This window comes from Micromys minutus (genome assembly GCF_963924665.1).
Source record: "Micromys minutus genome assembly, chromosome: 9".
NCBI classification, from domain to species: domain Eukaryota; kingdom Metazoa; phylum Chordata; class Mammalia; order Rodentia; family Muridae; genus Micromys; species Micromys minutus.
In genome coordinates this window covers 67663943-67683353 of record NC_137978.1, presented here as the reverse complement: position 1 = coordinate 67683353, position 19411 = coordinate 67663943, and the positions used below count along the sequence as shown (strand labels likewise).

The 19411-nt window shown below is 49.8% G+C and overlaps 1 protein-coding gene across 4 annotated transcripts in view; it reads left to right on the top strand.

The window, feature by feature from the left end:
• The window catches only part of AGRN (agrin), a gene marked incomplete at its 5' end in the record, with an annotated part of 31542 nt that extends 12448 nt beyond the window's left edge, over positions 1-19094 (top strand). Inside the window, 34 exons of one of the 4 annotated variants that reach the window (XM_080920636.1) lie at positions 4620-4835; positions 4905-5129; positions 5217-5441; positions 5603-5809; positions 6786-7004; positions 7077-7271; positions 7357-7557; positions 7640-7788; positions 7875-7980; positions 9173-9289; positions 9365-9529; positions 9661-9804; positions 9895-10019; positions 10092-10197; positions 10284-10613; positions 10718-10855; positions 11283-11410; positions 11515-11629; positions 11711-11830; positions 11945-12292; positions 12382-12574; positions 12745-12960; positions 13330-13559; positions 13649-13783; positions 13954-14050; positions 14135-14299; positions 14477-14588; positions 14801-14812; positions 15022-15138; positions 15284-15476; positions 15560-15647; positions 16915-17139; positions 17435-17538; positions 17799-19094. In XM_080920636.1, the coding sequence (XP_080776762.1) occupies positions 4620-4835; positions 4905-5129; positions 5217-5441; positions 5603-5809; positions 6786-7004; positions 7077-7271; positions 7357-7557; positions 7640-7788; positions 7875-7980; positions 9173-9289; positions 9365-9529; positions 9661-9804; positions 9895-10019; positions 10092-10197; positions 10284-10613; positions 10718-10855; positions 11283-11410; positions 11515-11629; positions 11711-11830; positions 11945-12292; positions 12382-12574; positions 12745-12960; positions 13330-13559; positions 13649-13783; positions 13954-14050; positions 14135-14299; positions 14477-14588; positions 14801-14812; positions 15022-15138; positions 15284-15476; positions 15560-15647; positions 16915-17139; positions 17435-17538; positions 17799-17956 (5624 nt within the window). In that variant the 3' untranslated portion in view covers positions 17957-19094. Of the gene's footprint in view, positions 1-4619; positions 4836-4904; positions 5130-5216; positions 5442-5602; positions 5810-6785; positions 7005-7076; positions 7272-7356; positions 7558-7639; positions 7789-7874; positions 7981-9172; positions 9290-9346; positions 9530-9660; positions 9805-9894; positions 10020-10091; positions 10198-10283; positions 10614-10717; positions 10856-11282; positions 11411-11514; positions 11630-11710; positions 11831-11944; positions 12293-12381; positions 12575-12744; positions 12961-13329; positions 13560-13648; positions 13784-13953; positions 14051-14134; positions 14300-14476; positions 14589-14800; positions 14813-15021; positions 15139-15283; positions 15477-15559; positions 15648-16914; positions 17140-17434; positions 17539-17798 lie in introns of all 4 variants that reach the window. The other 3 variants (XM_080920634.1, XM_080920637.1, XM_080920635.1) reach the window with 3 other exon arrangements.
• Positions 19095-19411: the final 317 nt, after the last annotated feature.

Sequence of the window (19411 nt, the reverse complement as noted above, 5' to 3'; positions counted from 1 at the left end):
TAAGCTAATGATAAAGAGAAGAGGAACTGTCAGTGTTACAGAAAAAGCAGACTGAGGATAAAATATTTCTTCTAGGCAGCCTGGTCCCTCACAGCAAGTAGGGCATAGCTCTATCCTTGGTATCTGCTATCCTATCAACTTTGCTGTCTGGGCAACTGACTAGTTTTATAGAAATCATATGTCTAAAGTTATTTCATGTGAGACAAAGCCATGGTTTCTGGGATTTTTGGTTTGGGGTAGAGGGTTGAAACAGGGTCTCTATATAGCCTTGTCTGTCCTAGAACTCATTGTGTAGACCAACTTGCCTCAAACTCAGAGAGATCTTTCTACTTGTGCCTCTCAAGTGCTGGGATAAAGGTGTATACTACCATGCCCAGCCATGGTTACTGTTTTGACCAGGATATGGGTTATGGGGACATCAGGGAATCCTGAGATTGAGCTTGTGGGTGTCACTCTGAGAGCAGATTGTTCTCTAAGGAAAAGCCCTGGGTTACATAGATAGTCTGGGTCACTTCCTCCGTCTTGGGAACAGAGGAGGTATCCTTCTGTCTGTCCTATACTGGGAAATTAGGGCAAAGGTAGAGCTCTCTGGAGGCCTCAGCAGTCTGTAAAATAAGGTAGGGAGTTTCCTTGGGAATGGGGAGCCCAGGAGTCTCAAATCAGGAACTTAATTATGTACAAGATATCAACGGGTCTATTCTACCTTTTGATGGCCAAATGAGGAAGGGTCATCTCTAGCCCTTTATTACCTGCATCTATAATGTTAGCTGATACTTTATTTGTTGACACTTTGCCAGTAGACTTCTGGTGCCTAGTTAGACTGCTTGTTGGGCAGTGTTGAGGGATGGTGCAAGCAGAGTAAGTGGTAGGTGCTTTTTACTTAGCCCTGGGCTCTAGCTTTATGGCCCCAAGTCTTGGTCCCAGACCCCTGTGTTTTTCCTCAGGCTGCTTCCCAGGTGCCTCCATACCACTGTGCTCTATGACCCTCATTATTACTAGAGCTACAGACTATTGGCTATGTTGGTGGATGAGTAAACAAGTTGGGTTGGGAAGCAGGAAGAAGTGACTCTCACTTATCAATATCTTTTAAAAAGAAACCAAATCACTCCCAGTGAGGTAGGCTGTTGTTATATGTCCTTTAGTGTGTTGCATGAGTTTAGGCCTGAGTGTTCACAGACTAGGGGTAAGAGGCCTACAGGTTTCTACATTCAAGGAAGGCTCAGGAGGAAAGAGATCTTTCTTCTTGGCAATTTCAGCTCCTTCTGAAATCTCCAAAACTGCCAGCTGTCCTCTTTCCCATATTCACACTGCATTCCCCACAACTGAACATGCGTTCCCCTTAGTGATACCCAGCTTTCCTTTGCACACTTTAGACACAGACCATGGCCATCACACACCACATAAATACTTACATCACACATAAATAGACATAAGTAGGCTCTTGGGAAATGTTTCATTTCCCAACCTACCAAAGACTAGAAAAAAAGTTAAATATACCCTCTATCACTGTGATAGATATAAAAAGTAGAAGACGCCTCCAATATCACATGAAAGGTTGCCTGGCTGGGTAAGAAGCTAGGAGGCCAGGGAGAAGTTTCTTGAGGGCCAAGGACACTTACCGGGGAAACCAGACCTGACCCAATAGAGACTGCTGACTCATAGGTGCCACCTGTATTTATGAGAAGCAGTTTGGGGAAGTGACCAGGAGCACAGATGGGACCAAGCTAAGCTCTGGTGTTCATTAGGGATGAAGCTTTGTCAGGAAACCTCATTGAGCCTCTGCTTTCTTTTCTGATACATGGACATTGCATATGATGATACTGCAGTGGTGCCTGAATTCCAAAGCTGTTAAAACAGCTCTGCCTGCTGTAGTAATGTGTGTAATTACCTCATTCATACCTCTCTGCAGGTGGTCTCAGTTTGTGACTGTTCTGATATTAAGAAAATTATCAGATGGTAGTGGTAATCCCAGCACTCAGGAGGCAAAGGCAGCTAGATCTCTGAGTTTGGGGCTAGCCCAAACTACAGAACAAATTTCAGGACAGCCAAGACTACACAGAGAAACCCTTTCTCAAAAAACAAACAAACAAACCAATTGAACTCAGGACCTCTGGAAGAGTACTCAGTGCTCTTAACTGTTGAACCATCTTTCCAGCTCCCCACCCCCTTTTCAAGCACTTATTTATGTGTGTATATGTGTGTGCTCATACGTGCCATGACACAACATGTAGCGATCAGAGGACAGCAGGTTCAAAATCAGTTCTCTCCCACTCTATGGGTTTTGAGAATCAAAACTCAGATGGTCAGGCTTGGGAGCAAGTGCCTTTTATCTGCTCAGCTGTCTTGCCAGCCAGAAGTTAACTCTTGATAAGTAACTTGATTGCAGAAACAGGATGGGTCCTGTGTTCTCTAAACCTTGAATTTGCCACAGAACTTCAATCCAGGTCTGTTGTTGTTTTGTTGAGACAGAATCTTAAACTTGTAGAGCTACACCTGGCTTTGGTATATGGATAAAGGAATGCATAGCTACCCTTGGCTGTAGATTTGAGACCTGGAGGAGGTTGACTAGGCCAAGTAATCAGATAGAGAAGCCCAAGTATCATAGACACCATCAGTCAGTCAAGGAACTTGGTGCTAGGTACAGACCCAGAGACTGGACCTAGGGGGACCCCTTGGCCAATAGCCAAAGAGCACAGCCAGCAAGCATCAGCTCAGCTTCACAAAGTACTTACTAAATTTGGTATGAGACCTTCAAGGGGTTTGGGTAAGAGAAGGCCAAATGTAAGGATGGTATGATTGGGAAAGAGAATGTTAAGTAGGAGAGGGGTGTTTGCCAGGCATAAAGAGAGACCTCTGGTAGATATAATTTATGTCTAATTTGAACCAAGACAGGGAAGGCTGTTGGTGCTAACAATCATATTATTGTGTGTTCTACCCAGTACTTGTGTGGGACCCCTTCTCTTAACATTTGTAGGTATTGGCAAGCCCATAGTTCTAGGAGTAGGTAATTAGTGTCCCGTTTATAAAAAGGGAAGAGGACATAAAGCACAAGGAGGGTAAACATAAGCAGGTCATATGTAAGACAGGTAGATGTTCTGAAATTTCAGCTTTCTAAGATGGAGGCAAGGCTACCCAACAAACAAACAAGGGAGGCTGGGTAGGTTATTTCTATTGCAATGGCTGGCTCTAGTCCCCAATGTACTCTGTCCTCCTAGGAGATGTCCAAGACTGTTCTGGCATGGTGTGAGATAACGGTAATTACACTCAATTGAACATTTAGTAGATCTAGGTAACTGTAGCCCCTTAGGAGCCCACTCCTAAGATTCATCTTTTCAGAAGGGGTCAGCTCCAGTGTGCTTAGGAGGGCTTCCCCATTGGGTATCTAAACTTTAAATATACCACTGTCTACTTTACTTGTGGGCTTAGTAAACAATATCTGACCCTTCCTCTGGACATTGCTGTTTGCAACACTGAGACTACAATGTTAGAAAGCTCTTTTGTGAATGAGTGTGTGAAGCTGAATATAGGGGCACTTGTACTGAGGGCTTACTCAGAAGACTTGAATGAAGCTATTTCCTGAAATGAGGACCCAGAAAAACAAAAGGCGAGTAGGGGAGTTCCTGTGTGATCCTAGAGAGACCTATGCCACTGCCAACTTGAGGCTGAGTGGAAGCATTATTTGATTGTGAGAGAAGCTTTGGAAGGTTAGGGGAATAGACAGAGAAAAGAGTTTGAGGGAGAAAAGATAGTGGGAACAACGGACAGGTTGGGGCAGGGCAGGACAGTGCTTCTGGAGATGAGAGAGACCTACTAGAGAGGTATGAAAGAAGAAAAGGGGATATGTGGAACAAAGTTCTAGACTTCTAGTAGTACACAGTGCCCATCAGGCCTGGAGGAAAGTAAAAGAGGTTGGGGTCAGGGGGTGATGGAGGTAATGCTTACTAGGAGGTAGCAGGATTCAAGTGGATGCAGAAGCACCCCCTTCCCCCAGAATGGAGCCATAGAAACCTTAGATGAAGTGAGTCTGAGTTTTATGAAGTAAAAACAGACAGATGTAACTCCTATAGCTAGCTTTCTTCATCTACACCTCTCAATTTCTCAAGCTAGCAATGGCAAGGCTCTCTCTGAGATTATATAGGTACCTTAGTATGTATCTATACCCAGATTCTTCAAAGCCCTTCCAGGGCAACTTCTCTCACATTCACCCCCAGCAACCACAAGAGCTGAGTTCATGTGGATGGAGCTAAAGCATCCATAGCTGGGGCCCTCTTGCTGTGTGTTATGGCCCATGGAGTTGTGCAGGGAGTAAATGTTTTGTCCTATTGTGGGGGCATGACCTCTATAGTTGTGGGTATGTTGTGAGGGAAACTGCCCTCCCATGGGGGAAGGTCCTAGGAGACTTCCAAGGATAGGGTTGAGCATAAGCATTGTGAAAGTTGTAGGATGTAGGTGCTTATGGGTTTGGGTGGGATCTTAGTCATGTGAATTCTTGGATATGGTTCTCCCCATGAAATTGGGCACAAACAGAAAATGTGATGCAAGGGCTCATGGGTATATGGACCTAGGAACAGATTTCTGGTAGCCTGCTTCTGAATATCCTTTCTCTGGTCTGCACTCAGTATGCAGGGGAATGTTATGTGGCTTTGGTGCTGTGTGTGAACCTAGTGTTGAGGATCCAGGCCGGGCCTCCTGTGTGTGCAAGAAGAATGTCTGCCCTGCTGTGGTGGCTCCTGTGTGTGGCTCAGATGCTTCCACCTATAGCAATGAGTGTGAGCTACAGCGTGCACAGTGTAACCAGCAACGGCGCATCCGCCTACTTCGCCAAGGGCCATGTGGTAAGTGAGCATAGGAGGTGGGGGGCGGCCCAGTGGACAATCAGCATGACCCCACCTGCACACCCACAGGGTCCCGGGACCCCTGTGCCAATGTGACCTGCAGTTTCGGTAGTACCTGTGTACCTTCAGTGGATGGACAGACTGCCTCATGTCTGTGTCCTACAACCTGCTTTGGGGCCCCTGATGGCACAGTGTGTGGCAGTGATGGTGTTGACTACCCTAGCGAGTGCCAACTGCTTCGTCATGCCTGTGCCAACCAGGAGCACATCATCAAGAAGTTCAATGGTCCTTGTGGTAAGCAAAGCACTCTGCATGGCTTCTCCCCATACATGACTCTTCAGTGTGCACTAGTAATAGCTGATTTCTACTCCTGGACTCTAGACCCCTGCCAAGGCAGCATGTCAGACCTGAACCATATTTGTCGTGTGAACCCACGTACACGGCACCCAGAAATGCTTCTGCGGCCTGAGAACTGCCCTTCCCAGCACACACCTGTCTGCGGAGATGATGGGGTCACCTATGAAAATGACTGTATCATGAGCCGTGTAGGTGCAACCCGTGGCCTGCTTCTCCAGAAAGTGCGCTCTGGTCAATGCCAAACTCAAGGTTGGTGCTCCCAGAGGATGGATCCAGCCCTGTCACTGTAGTTCATTAGGTCCCTCGTTCCTGCATACCTGTATCCCTGTGTACTATGTCAGGTGTCCACAAGTACATGGTTGATAGTTGGTGTGATACTTTACCTATCTGATTTTCTTGTCTACTCCCAGATCAGTGCCCGGAGACCTGCCGGTTTAACTCTGTGTGCCTGTCCCGCCGTGGTCGTCCCCACTGTTCCTGTGATCGAGTCACCTGTGATGGGGCTTACAGGCCTGTGTGCGCTCAGGATGGGCACACGTATGACAATGACTGTTGGCGCCAACAGGCTGAGTGTCGACAACAGCAGGCCATTCCCCTCAAGCACAAGGGCCCGTGTGGTGAGCAACCTGGGATCCAGCTGGGAATAGCTGGTCTTGCATCACTCCCTGTCCCTATCATACACCATCTCCATTTCTTGTCATATACCTCCTGGGGTCCTGGGCTGGGGTCACTTGGGGAGGGTGCTGGTGTGTGGAGGCTGTGAGAAGGGAAATTGGGGAACCTGGGGAATGGGTCAAAGGCAGTGTGCACTTGGCCTTGCTACACCAGCAGGTCCTCTGGTCCATCCTCATCAGTCTCCGTACTGCACGGAGAACAGACTACTTGGGTGGGCAGGAATGAATGTGATGCTGGAGATTTCTTGCTCTAAGAACACAGTGCAGTGCCAAGCCTATTAGAGGTATTTTAGGGACCAGTGGAGAGGGTGGAGAAAATTGGGCAGTGGCCAGCAGGCCCCTTTGGAACTGTGGGCCTCTATGGTTCTGCCTGGCTCTGCTGTCTGTCTTGGTCAGTCCTCTGTCCATCTTTCTTTCTGCATCTGTCTGTTTCTTCTTGGTCCTTCCTTCCCTCTCGGCTCCGACTCTTGTGTCTTCCAGCCTGACCTGCTGGCAGGATGAGGTGCTGCGCCTGCCCGCCAGGAGCCCACAGCCCGAGGTCTGCCCCTGGCACGGCTGGGGGGAGTGGCTTGCTACTGCCTGGCCTTCTGGTCCTCAGAGCAAGTTGACAGACACCTTCTTCCCTGTATAGTTTGTGATTGTGGGGTGTAGAGTTTTCCTATCCATGGGGGAAAAGTTTCAACCCTCATGTGCATGAAATCCCAGGGCTGCTGGTGGTCCAGGGTCAGTGACCTGCTATGGACAGTCAGAAACTCATGTCCCTCATCCACCTCTGTTATGTGTCTGTCCCTTTCTCTGCTGTGTCCTGTGCATCTAGCTTTTCCTCCACCATTCCCACCCTGGAGAGGGGCTATTGCATGGGAGTGGGCTTTGTCCACAGATGGAGGAGAATATGGACTGAGTACCACATTCTCCCCAGACCAGACCCCATCCCCATGCCATGGAGTGCAGTGTGCATTTGGAGCAGTATGCACAGTAAAGAATGGGAAAGCCGTGTGCGAGTGCCAGCGGGTGTGCTCCAGTATCTACGATCCTGTGTGTGGCAGTGATGGTGTCACTTATGGCAGTGTGTGCGAGCTGGAATCCATGGCCTGTGCCCTTGGGCGGGAAATCCAAGTGGCCCGCAGAGGACCCTGTGGTCAGTGGTGGGCAAGTGGGTTGGGTTGGGAGGAGGGTTCTGGTCAACATGGTGATAGAGCTTCCTCCCCAGACCGATGTGGGCAGTGCCGTTTTGGATCCCTGTGCGAGGTGGAGACTGGACGCTGTGTGTGCCCCTCTGAATGTGTGGAGTCAGCCCAGCCCGTATGTGGTTCTGATGGACACACATATGCTAGTGAATGCGAGCTGCATGTCCATGCCTGTACGCACCAGATCAGTCTATACGTGGCTTCAGCTGGACACTGCCGTGAGTGGGACCAAAAGGGATAGGTTTCTATGAGCCTCTCCATCAGGGAACCATGCTTATTCCTGCTTCTTACCATCTCCTGTAGAGACCTGTGGAGAAACAGTTTGTACCTTTGGAGCTGTGTGCTCAGCTGGACAGTGTGTGTGTCCCCGTTGTGAGCACCCTCCACCTGGCCCTGTGTGTGGCAGTGATGGTGTCACCTACCTCAGTGCCTGTGAGCTACGAGAAGCTGCCTGTCAGCAGCAGGTACAAATTGAGGAGGCCCATGCAGGGCCATGTGAGCCAGGTAAGCTCAAGTAATTGGTATGAACCTCTAGATCCCAGTCTCTGATAGAGACCTCCTGGGTGACTGCTCTTTTTTTCTGCAGCTGAGTGTGGCTCAGGAGGCTCTGGTTCTGGGGAAGACAACGAGTGTGAACAGGAACTATGCCGGCAGCATGGTGGTATCTGGGATGAGGACTCAGAAGATGGGCCATGTGTCTGTGACTTTAGCTGCCAGGGTGTCCTTAGAAGCCCAGTGAGTACCTGAGCTTTCCTATGGTCTCAGGGTAGGTGCACTGAGGAGGGGAGTCAAGGTTGCTGAGGATGACCCGACTCCTCCAGGTGTGCGGCTCAGATGGGATTACCTATGGCACTGAGTGTGACCTGAAGAAGGCCAGGTGTGAATCACAGCAAGAACTGTATGTTGTTGCTCAGGGAGCTTGCCGTGGTGAGTAGCTTTACAGACCATATCCAGCATGTAGTGGTATGTTCTATGTATTTGTGCTTCTATTTATTTGTGTGTGCATGTTCAGTGGTGCATGGTATAGAGATGTGAGACTATAGGCATTCGCACATGCAGTGGTAACTTTCGTTGTTGATGATGATGGCTTTGTATCTATTTATTTGTTTTGGTTTTCTTTTTGTTGTTTTACTTATTTTGAGGTAGGGTTTCTCTACATAGCCTTGAATGTTCTGGAGCTAGCTACATAGATCAGGCTGGCCTTGAATTCATAGATCCACCTGCTTATGCTGCTTGAGTGCTGGGATTAAAGGTGTGTACCGAGTACTCCTTTCTACTAGCCAGATTAGGTGCCAAATGGAGGCAACAAAGCACATGAGGAGCACCCAGTAGGCTCTTTCACTCTTGTAGAAGTGATTGCTGCTAGGCTAGAAGTGGTGGTACTTGCATTTAATCTCAGAGGCAGGTGGATCTCTGAGTGCAAGGTCAGCCTACAGAGCCAGTTCCAGGACAGCCAGGGCTATACAGAAAGACTTTTGTCTCAGAAAAAAAAAAGCAGGGAGGGAGGGAGGAAAGAAAGGAAGGAAGGAAGGAAGGAAGGAAGGAAAGAAAGAAAAGAAAGAAAGAAAGAAAGAAAGAAAGAAAGAAAGAAAGAAAGAAAGTGGGGGCTGAAGAAATGGCTCAGTGGTTAAGAGCACTAGTGCTCTTCCAGAGGTCCTGAGTTCGATTCCCAGCAACCACGTGGTGGCTCACAACCATTTGTAATGCGATCAATGTCCTTTTCTGGTATGTCTGAAGACAGCTACAGTGTCCTCACATACATTAAATAAATGAATCTTTTTTAAAAAATGTTTTAGAGTTATGTGAGTGAACACATGTAAATGTGTCTTTATATATTTGTGTACTCTTATATCTGTATGCATGTTTGCTTGTGGCTCTGATAATGTGTACATGTGGATGGATATATGTCCCTAGCTGTGTATATGGCTTTGTATGTTTTATAGGTTTGGGAGTCTACATGTTGATTTCACCTATGACAGCCTCAATTTTCGGTTCCCTGTGGGATTTGTTGTCAAAAGGGATGAGGTCATGTGGCAGGAATCATTGAGTCAGAATGATTGGGCTTAGGGTAAACAATTACCACTACATAAAATATGAACTACTGTGTACCTCTCCTCAGGCCCTACCTTGGCTCCACTGCTACCTATGGCCCTCCCACACTGTGCCCAAACCCCCTATGGTTGCTGCCAGGACAATGTCACTGCTGCCCAGGGTGTGGGCTCGGCTGGTTGTCCCAGTGAGTATTTGAACCCAGACCTGTGGTCTAGCAGAGCTGTGCAGCTCCAGTGACCAGTGCTTTTTCCTCTTGTAGGTACCTGCCATTGCAACCCACATGGCTCCTATGGTGGCACTTGTGACCCAACCACAGGGCAGTGCTCCTGCCGACCAGGTGTAGGAGGCCTCAGGTGTGATCGCTGTGAGCCTGGCTTCTGGAACTTCCGTGGTATTGTCACTGATGGACATAGTGGTTGCACTCGTGAGTAATGGAACTACATATATTCCTGTCTGTCCACTGATCATGTCTTGGCCTGACCAGTATCTGGTAGGGCTGGGGCAAGTAGGGAAACTAATCTGGGTACAGACCATAAATTTTTCCCTTTCCTCTAGCCTGCAGCTGTGACCCTCGGGGTGCTGTAAGAGATGACTGTGAGCAGATGACTGGACTGTGTTCCTGTAGACCTGGTGTGGCTGGTCCCAAGTGTGGGCAGTGTCCAGATGGTCAAGCCCTGGGCCATATTGGCTGTGAAGCAGGTGAGGGCAGGAACTGGTGCTGATGCTAGGACTCCTTGTGCTTAGGGTGGGAGTACCCGAGTTAGCAGGAATTTTTTATCCCTATCCCAGATCCCATGACACCTGTGACTTGTATGGAGATACACTGTGAGTTTGGTGCCTCCTGTATAGAGGAGGCTGGTTTTGCCCAATGTGTCTGCCCAACTCTCACATGTCCAGAGGCTAACTCTACCAAGGTAAGGAGTGAAATATATAGAGAGTGATGGGGGCAAGGAGGCCTTTCCCAAGCACCCTTTCCTGTACTCCAGGTCTGTGGATCAGATGGCATCACATATGGCAACGAATGCCAGCTGAAGACCATTGCCTGCCGCCAGCGTCTTGACATCTCCACTCAGAGTCTTGGTCCATGCCAGGGTGAGGACCTAGAACAACCATCTAACACAAACTAGAAGGACCTGATTCTGTTCTGATTTGAGCCCCTAACATACTTCTTTTTGCAGAGAGTGTTGCTCCTGGGGCTTCCCCAACATCTGCATCTATGACTACCCCAAGGCATATCCTGAGCAAGACACTGCCATTTCCCCACAACAGCCTTCCTCTGTCTCCCAGCAGTACTACCCATGATTGGCCCACCCCATTACCCATATCACCTCAGACCACAGTCAGCATCCCCAGAAGCACTGCACTGCCTGTGCTGACTGTACCTCCAACAGCACCCTCTGATGTAACCAGTCTTGCAACATCAATCTTCAGTGAATCTGGCAGTGCCAATGGGAGTGGCGATGAGGAGCTGAGTGGAGATGAGGAGGCCAGTGGGGGCGGGTCTGGGGGTGAGCAGGGCCTCAGGGACATGTGGGCAGGTCTGAGGGTGATGTGGGGGCAGAGCCCAAGGGTGGCTCCTACCTAGGGCTATGCTTAGACTACATTTCCCCAGGACTTGAGCCTCCGGTGGGCAGCATTGTGGTGACCCATGGGCCACCCATCGAGAGGGCTTCCTGCTACAACTCACCTTTGGGCTGCTGCTCAGATGGCAAGACACCCTCACTGGACTCAGAAGGCTCCAACTGTCCTGGTAAGTGAACAGCAGGGAAAGGGATGAGCTTGAAGAACAGCATAGACAGGAGTGTTGTCTTCACTCTATGGCAGCAGGTTGGTATAAGTTTATGGTAATCTGGCTCCAGCACTTGAGTGTGTGTGGGGAGGGGTTAGAGATTTGGCACACACATGCACTCTGGTTTCAGCCATTGAATATGCATGTGTGCCAAGGACCCTATACCTAACCCATCTTTCTCCTTGCAAGCCAGCTTGGGGCACCTGCTCCTAGGAATTGCCTGGTAACTGACGCCAGCCCTACCCTGGGGTTCCCACTTACTAACCTCATGATCATCCAACTAACATCCCCTGCCCTGCACCCCACATGGCTTGCTGTGGGGCTTGCTTCTGTGGCTGCCTAGGAGGCTAGATGGCATTGGCAGGGCCTCACTGCCCCTCCCCCACAGCTACCAAGGCATTCCAGGGCGTGCTGGAGCTTGAGGGGGTCGAGGGACAGGAACTGTTCTACACACCTGAGATGGCTGATCCCAAGTCAGAGTTGTTTGGGGAGACTGCAAGGAGCATTGAAAGCACGGTATGTGGGTTGTTCATTTAGGGACAGACCCAGATGATTGGCTCAAGTGAATCAATCTTAACTGGGTTTAGACAGTGCCTTGTGCCCTCATTACCTGCCCACAGCTGGACGACCTGTTCCGGAATTCAGATGTCAAGAAGGACTTCTGGAGTATCCGCCTACGGGAACTGGGGCCTGGCAAATTAGTTCGTGCCATTGTGGATGTTCACTTTGACCCTAGTAAGCCAATGTTCCCCTCATGGAAGATGATGGGTTTGGACTACATGGACCAGGTCATGCTCAAGACCCTCTTCTTCCCAGCTACAGCCTTCCAGGCACCAGATGTGGGTCAGGCCTTGCTCAGACAGATCCAGGTATCCAGGCCATGGGCCCTGGCAGTGAGAAAACCTCTGCAGGAGCATGTGCGATTCTTGGACTTTGGTGAGTACCAGGTTAGGCCTTGTCTTGCCTGTCCTTCCTTCTCTACCCTACATACCTCAGCAATACTTTGTATGCCCTATGACCTGCATATTTAACAGTTATCCTTTCCTGCAGACTGGTTTCCCACTTTCTTTGCGGGAGCTGCAACAGGAACTACAGCTGCTGTGGCCACAGCCAGAGCCACCACTGTGAACCAGCTGCCTGTGTCTTCTGTTACTCCACGAATCTACCCCAGTTACACCAGCCGACCTGTTGGCAGAACTACAGCACCACTAACCACTCGCCGGCCACCAACCACTGCCACTAGCATTGACCGACATCGGACCCCAGGCCCTCAGCAATCCCCAAAGTCCTGTGATTCCCAACCTTGCCTCCATGGAGGTACCTGCCAGGACCAGGATTCTGGCAAGGGTTTCACCTGTAGCTGCACTGCAGGCAGGGTTGGCACTATTTGTGAGAAAGGTAAGGTTTCTGTGCTGGAGGGTTTGGGGTTATAACTAGAGGGTATAGTAGGGTTTAGGCATTAGTTTAACTCTGTCTATCTCCTGCAGTACAACTCCCCTCTGTGCCAGCTTTTAAGGGCCACTCCTTCTTGGCCTTCCCCACCCTCCGGGCCTACCACACACTGCGCCTAGCACTGGAATTCCGGGCATTGGAAACAGAGGGACTACTACTCTATAATGGCAATGCACGCGGCAAAGATTTTCTGGCTCTGGCTCTGTTGGATGGGCATGTACAGTTCAGGTGGGCATGGTGGATGGGGTAGTACATGTGTATGAACTGTTTGGTGGCAGAGACCAACCCAGACCTTCTGAATCTAGGCAGTGAAGTCTGGTGGGCCATGGGTGAGATGAGGTAGGTCAGACTTGTGGTAGGCCTGGTCCAACATTGTAAACACAAACTCCCATGTCTAGGTTCGACACAGGCTCAGGGCCAGCAGTGCTAACAAGCTTAGTGCCAGTAGAACCAGGACGGTGGCACCGCCTTGAATTATCTCGGCATTGGCGGCAGGGCACACTTTCTGTGGATGGCGAGACTCCTGTTGTAGGTGAAAGTCCCAGTGGCACTGATGGCCTCAACTTGGACACGAACCTCTATGTGGGTGGTATCCCAGAAGAACAAGTTGCCACGTGAGCAGAAATAGGCTGGGACTGGCTGGGCCCCTGGTCTCTGACTCTGTGTAACAAATGATGGGTAATAGAGGAATGGGTGCGCATGGTAGCTTTAACTTTGACCTCAACTGATCTTCTGACCCTCTAGCAGTTCTTGCTGTGCTATCCATGGTAGCATACTTTTGATGGGACCTGTGAAGGTGACTAGCCCTGACCCTTGACCCTCATACCCACCTCCTGATTCTGTCATGTTACTGAGTTGGCCACCCTGTGAACAATAGAGTAGGCATAGGGGCATTCCTAATCCCTAGTCATGGTTTATGAGGCATGTTAGTATTATAGCTGACTGTGAGATGATTGCCTCTGACTGACCCCTCCTGGTATCAGGGTGCTTGATCGGACCTCTGTGGGCATCGGCCTGAAAGGATGCATCCGTATGCTGGACATCAACAACCAGCAGCTGGAGCTTAGCAACTGGCAGAGGGCTGTGGTTCAAAGCTCTGGTGTGGGAGAATGTGGAGACCATCCGTGCTTACCTAATCCCTGCCATGGTGGGGCCCTATGCCAGGCACAGGAAGCTGGCATGTTCCTCTGTCAGTGCCCACCTGACCGCTTTGGTGAGAACTAGCCTGGTGCCTGGAAAGGAATCTAGGTGTTGTGGGAAGAAACTCATGTTTCCTGGAACTCCTATCCAATCTCCCCTCAGGCCCAACTTGTGCAGATGAAAAGAGCCCCTGCCAGCCGAACCCCTGCCATGGAGCAGCTCCCTGCCGTGTGCTTTCCAGGGGTGGGGCCAAGTGTGAGTGCCCCCTGGGACGCAGTGGTACTTTCTGTCAGACAGGTAAGGTATAAGGTCAAAGAGCTGCTGGGGAATGATGAGGGGTTAGGGTCGAATTTCTTGGTTGATTTGTGATCTGGTGTATGATCCAGTTAGGGTTTGATTATTTAGATACAGTTGTAGGGAAACCAGGGCCTGCAATCTTGTTTTGACATCTGTTTGGCCCTCTATAGTCCTGGAGACTGCTGGCTCCCAGCCCTTCCTGGCTGACTTTAACGGCTTCTCCTACCTGGAACTGAAAGGCTTGCACACCTTCGAGAGAGACCTAGGGTTAGTAGGGCAGGAGGATTAAGGGAAGGGAGCTAACCTGATGAGGAGACAGTGACACACTCCCACAACTCCACACGACTCCAGGGAGAAGATGGCACTGGAAATGGTGTTCTTGGCTCGTGGGCCCAGTGGTTTACTCCTCTACAATGGGCAGAAGACAGATGGCAAGGGTGACTTTGTATCCCTAGCCCTGCATAACCGGCACCTAGAATTTCGCTATGACCTTGGCAAGGGGGCTGCAGTTATCAGGTGGGCATATGGGAGCTGGACTAGGCATTAATCAGGGTTGGCTCTACACATTTTGTACAGATCACAAGGAAGACTTGAAGGACTACCTGAGGTTGGGATGACAGTATCTATACCAGGGGTATATGCCAGTGCCACTTGAGCTCTGGGTGAGCAAAGCCTACCCATACCTTTTTGCAGGAGCAAAGAGCCCATAGCTCTGGGCACCTGGGTCAGGGTATTCCTGGAACGAAATGGCCGCAAAGGTGCCCTTCAAGTGGGTGATAGGCCCCGTGTGCTAGGGGAATCTCCGGTGAGTATCCAGGGCATGAGGAAGGTCTAGACTTCCCATACCCCATTCCCACCACTTCCCTTCCTCCTCCCTGGGGGCTTCACAGACACTGATAGCCACCTCTCACAGAACTGTTTTCTCTGTCTGCCCTGTGCTTCGGTCTGTCTCCTTTCTGCTCCCACTGCTCTCTGGCTCTTGCTCTGCAACCCCCCCACCTGCTCTTCGGATGTCAGAAATCCCGAAAGGTACTGTTGGCCTCTTACCTAGCTCAACTCACCATCTCTTGTACCCATTCCTAGAGTAGCCCTTTCCCACTAAGGCCCAATCTGCCATTTCTGTGTGATTAATGCCACCTCCTAGATAGTGAGGAGTGGGTGTGGGGTATCAAGCAATTGGGCATACTCCAGCCTAGTGGGTGGGCCATACCTGACCCTTTACCCTATGCTTCCTGTAGGTGCCGCACACCATGCTCAATCTCAAGGAGCCTCTCTATGTTGGGGGAGCTCCTGACTTCAGCAAGCTGGCCAGGGGGGCCGCAGTGTCCTCTGGCTTCGATGGTGCCATCCAGCTGGTATGGGAATGGGTACCAGCCAGGCTTCTCCACAGTGGGGTGGAGAGGGTCATTGTATGTGGGGATTACATCCCAGGTGAGGGTTGTCTCATCAGAGTAGGTAGCAGACATGCATGACTAAGGTGCTCCCTCCTCTCTTTTTTAGGTGTCTCTAAGAGGCCATCAACTGCTGACTCAAGAACATGTGTTGCGGGCAGTAGATGTCTCACCTTTTGCAGACCACCCTTGTACCCAGACCTTGGGCAACCCCTGCCTTAATGGGGGCGCATGTGTCCCAAGGGAAGCCACTTATGAATGCCTGTGTCCAGGGGGCTTCTCTGGGCTTCACTGCGAGAAGGGTGAGCACTGGCAGCCCAGGGCTAAGACTTGACATAGCCTGGAGATCTCACCTGAGGTCCATTTCATCCCATCTGTCTCCCAGGGCTAGTTGAGAAGTCAGTGGGGGACCTAGAAACACTGGCCTTTGATGGGCGGACCTACATCGAATACCTCAATGCTGTGATTGAGAGGTAACATGCACTCAAGAGCCAGGCACTCCCTCTTCTCTCAGCTGTCTTGTCTGGTCCTGTCTGTGCATGCCATGCAGGGTATGGGTGTTAGATTCTCCATTTCCCTCTCAGCTCTGACCAGGAGGTAAGGCCCAGAATCTATACTACCCCCTTCATTCTCACTATCTCTGTCTCTTTGTTTACAAGCGAGCTGACCAATGAGATCCCAGCGTAAGTAGGCTCTTGGCTCTAGTCACACCTTGGCACTCACTCATGTCCATGCTTTGCTCCTAGCATTACAATCTTGAGCCCTATTAAAGGTAGAATTTCTACCCTGGATGGAGGATTGGGTTGGGGCCTGTTCATATACTGTCAGACTCAGCTTCCTGCCTTGGAAGTGGTCAATCCTCTACCTAGGATATACCTGCCAAGGGCCATCACCCACACCACTGAGGCTCCATTGCAAGTGTGCTTGTGTATACATGTATACATGTTTCTATGTGTATATGCTTGGTATATACTAGGTGTATACTTGAGTGTGTATTTGATTTATGAGTATGTATGTATGTATGTATTGTATTGTATCTACATATGCCCATATGTGCTTGCGACATGCACGTGTGAATGTATATGTGAGTTTGTATAGATGTTTGTACATGTATGCAAATGTGTATGGTGTGTGTGTATGTGTGGTGTATATGCTGGGACATCTCCAGGGCTGCTGCCATCAGAAGAACCTATGTGATTCCATATCACCAATGCCTCTCTCCTTGAACTACCCACCAGGGCATGTCCCCAACATATGTGTTACATAAGGGTCACTGCCAAAGCCCTTTGTGGGAAGGGCGATTGATACTCTGGAGTTATGCTTGCTCTTCCTCTCATCTGCACATGTTGACAAAGGGGATTTTGGCCAGCATTCAGCCTGTCTTGTCTCCTGCTTACTGCTTCCCTCTCTTCCTGCTTCTAAGCCCTGAAACTCTGGATTCCCGGGCCCTTTTCAGGTAAGCACATGGCAGTACTTGAGAAACCCAGCACATTACATTGCCATGTGCTTGCTTCTTGTCTGCCACCTCTCTGATCAACTTTGTCTAGTTGACCATGTCTGCCACCTCTCCTTTGTCACATTGTTGGTGTTGTCCCTGCCCAGCCAGTTGCCTGGGTCTGATCACCAGCTTCTGGTCTCTATGATAGTAGCTCAAGGTTTTGGGCTCTAACAGCACCCACACCCACCCCACTCCATTGCCTACTACCCTGGAAGCCCTTGACCCACCCTTTTACTTTACAGTGAGAAGGCACTGCAGAGCAACCACTTTGAACTGAGCTTACGTACTGAGGCCACTCAAGGGCTAGTGCTGTGGATTGGCAAGGCTGCGGAACGTGCAGATTACATGGCTCTGGCCATTGTGGATGGACACCTACAACTGAGCTATGACCTAGGTTCCCAGCCAGTTGTGCTGCGCTCCACTGTGAAGGTCAACACCAATCGCTGGCTTCGAGTCAGGGCTCACAGGTCAGTGAAGGCCACTGAGAACAACAGTGGGTAGTGGATGAGCTTACTTAGTTGGGTCATTCCCAGTCATTCATGGTCACTAGCAGCCTTGACTCAAGGTCTGTTAGTGAGATGGGGAAGAGGGAACAGTAAGAAGACACAGAAGAAGCAATCAGCCACTGCCCACCAGTGTAACATAGAGTGTTACTTTCAGGGTGTGGTATCTACAAGGCATGTGATGGAGAAAATGTGGTGTCTAGGTCTTAGAGGAGGTAGGGAGGATGCTTGTAACAGCTTTGTCCCACCCATCCCCTAGGGAGCACAGGGAAGGTTCCCTTCAGGTTGGCAATGAAGCGCCTGTGACTGGTTCTTCTCCATTGGGTGCTACACAATTGGACACAGATGGAGCCCTGTGGCTTGGTGAGTGTTTGGAGATGGCCAGGGGAGGGGATACCCAAGGGTCTTACACTATCTGATGGATAGACTGTCCTAGAGCTGACATCTGAAGTGGCCCATCTGGGTAACAGATGGGCTAACCAGGGCAGGGCAGCACTCTCTAAATGAAGATTAACCTTGCAAATCTTAGTCTGCACATACGTATAGTATCCCACTGGTATTCAGGTGCTGGTGGGCCCTAAATGTTGGCATCACTGCCTGCTAATCTGGTGTCTGTCTTGTAGGAGGCCTGCAGAAGCTTCCTGTGGGGCAGGCTCTCCCCAAGGCCTATGGCACAGGTTTTGTGGGCTGCCTGCGGGATGTGGTAGTGGGTCATCGTCAGCTGCATCTGCTGGAGGACGCTGTCACCAAACCAGAGCTAAGACCCTGCCCCTCTCCCTGAGCTGCCACCTTCCCTACTGTAATTATTTTATATTTTTGTAAACTTGTTGCATTTTTATATGATTTTCTTGACTGCACGTTGGCCAGAAGGACTGCTGGCCTGGCCTCCTTTCCGTCCGGGCAGCTGTGCTGCAGAGACAAAGTGGTGCTGAGGGACTCAAGTAGACCATAGCACCTAGAGCCCTGGGCTTTGAAGGCAGCCTTAGGACACACTCCTCTGCCTAAGGTACCATGCCTCAGCCCCTTGCACTGTATGTTCCTACCTGTCCACTTGTATTGGTCCTTTGGGTCTCCTGGCCTATTACTAGGCCCTGTTTGTGTGTTATTAATGTGTTATGGATGAGAACTGTGTCCCTGAGCAGGAGGGGGCTGTTGGAGTTGAGGGGAACCCTCATTAAACCAAGTAACATTGGGTTCTTTGAAGGTTCCCACTCAAGCTGCTCTCCTGTATGTGCTAAGGGCCAGCCTCACCCCAGGCTAGCCTGTACCCCTAGTGCTCCCTGTGACAATACTGTGATATTGAAAAACTGGTAATAATTGGGGCATCATCTTACTTCCCAAAATGTGTTTGCCTGTCCCTTGAGGCTGGAAATAGAAGCCTGGACCCATCTAAGTTCTCCTGACTAGCCCTCAACTGGCCTTACCCACCTACTCAGTTACCCTGAACATCCTTTGCCTAAAACACCAGGCCACTTAGAGGGAATGTGTCACTATGGGATGTGGTTGGCCTCCATTGGTTACCTACCTGAGCAGCCAGCTGCATCTGTATCTCAGATACCTAGCCAGACTCCTAACCATATTCTTCAACCACTGATTTTGTTTGATTTCTGATGTGGAAGTGTGGTTATTACTGTTTTAACTCACAGCAACCTTTAATTGGTCTAATGTGAGGCCAGTGGTCATCCTTGTTTGAGTGAAAATTACTGCCCAGTGTCCAGCCAAGGCCAGCCAAGGGCAGGTACAGGAATGGCAGAGATGACTATGGAGCCAAAAATAACTGCAACTGAAGCAACTGTCTGCTTCTCCATTCCCTATCTTTAATGTCCATTACCATCATCTTGAGAAAAAAACTAGACAAATATGGAATGGGGGCAATCTGACCTTCCTGCTTTGATGATCCAAGGCTAAAGGGAGCTGCATGGTATCTTGTTACTAATTCCAGTATGTGTCAATGTCAAATACCATGAAATAAAGTCTGAAAACCTTAAAATAGGGACTGTGTGTGTGTGTGCTGACCAACCTGGTGGCTTTTTGCTCAGATTCATGAGACACAGACTTCAAGCTTTCCTGTCCTTTCTGGAGAAAGTAGAACCAGAACTGGGAATCCATCACTTCTTTCTGCTGAGCTGCCTTACATGTTGAACATGCCTTCTGCTGGAAAAGGGATGGGAGCAGAGTGTGTGTGAAGGCTAACTCAAAAGGTAGTAGACTTGGGCAACAAAGCTACACTGTATCT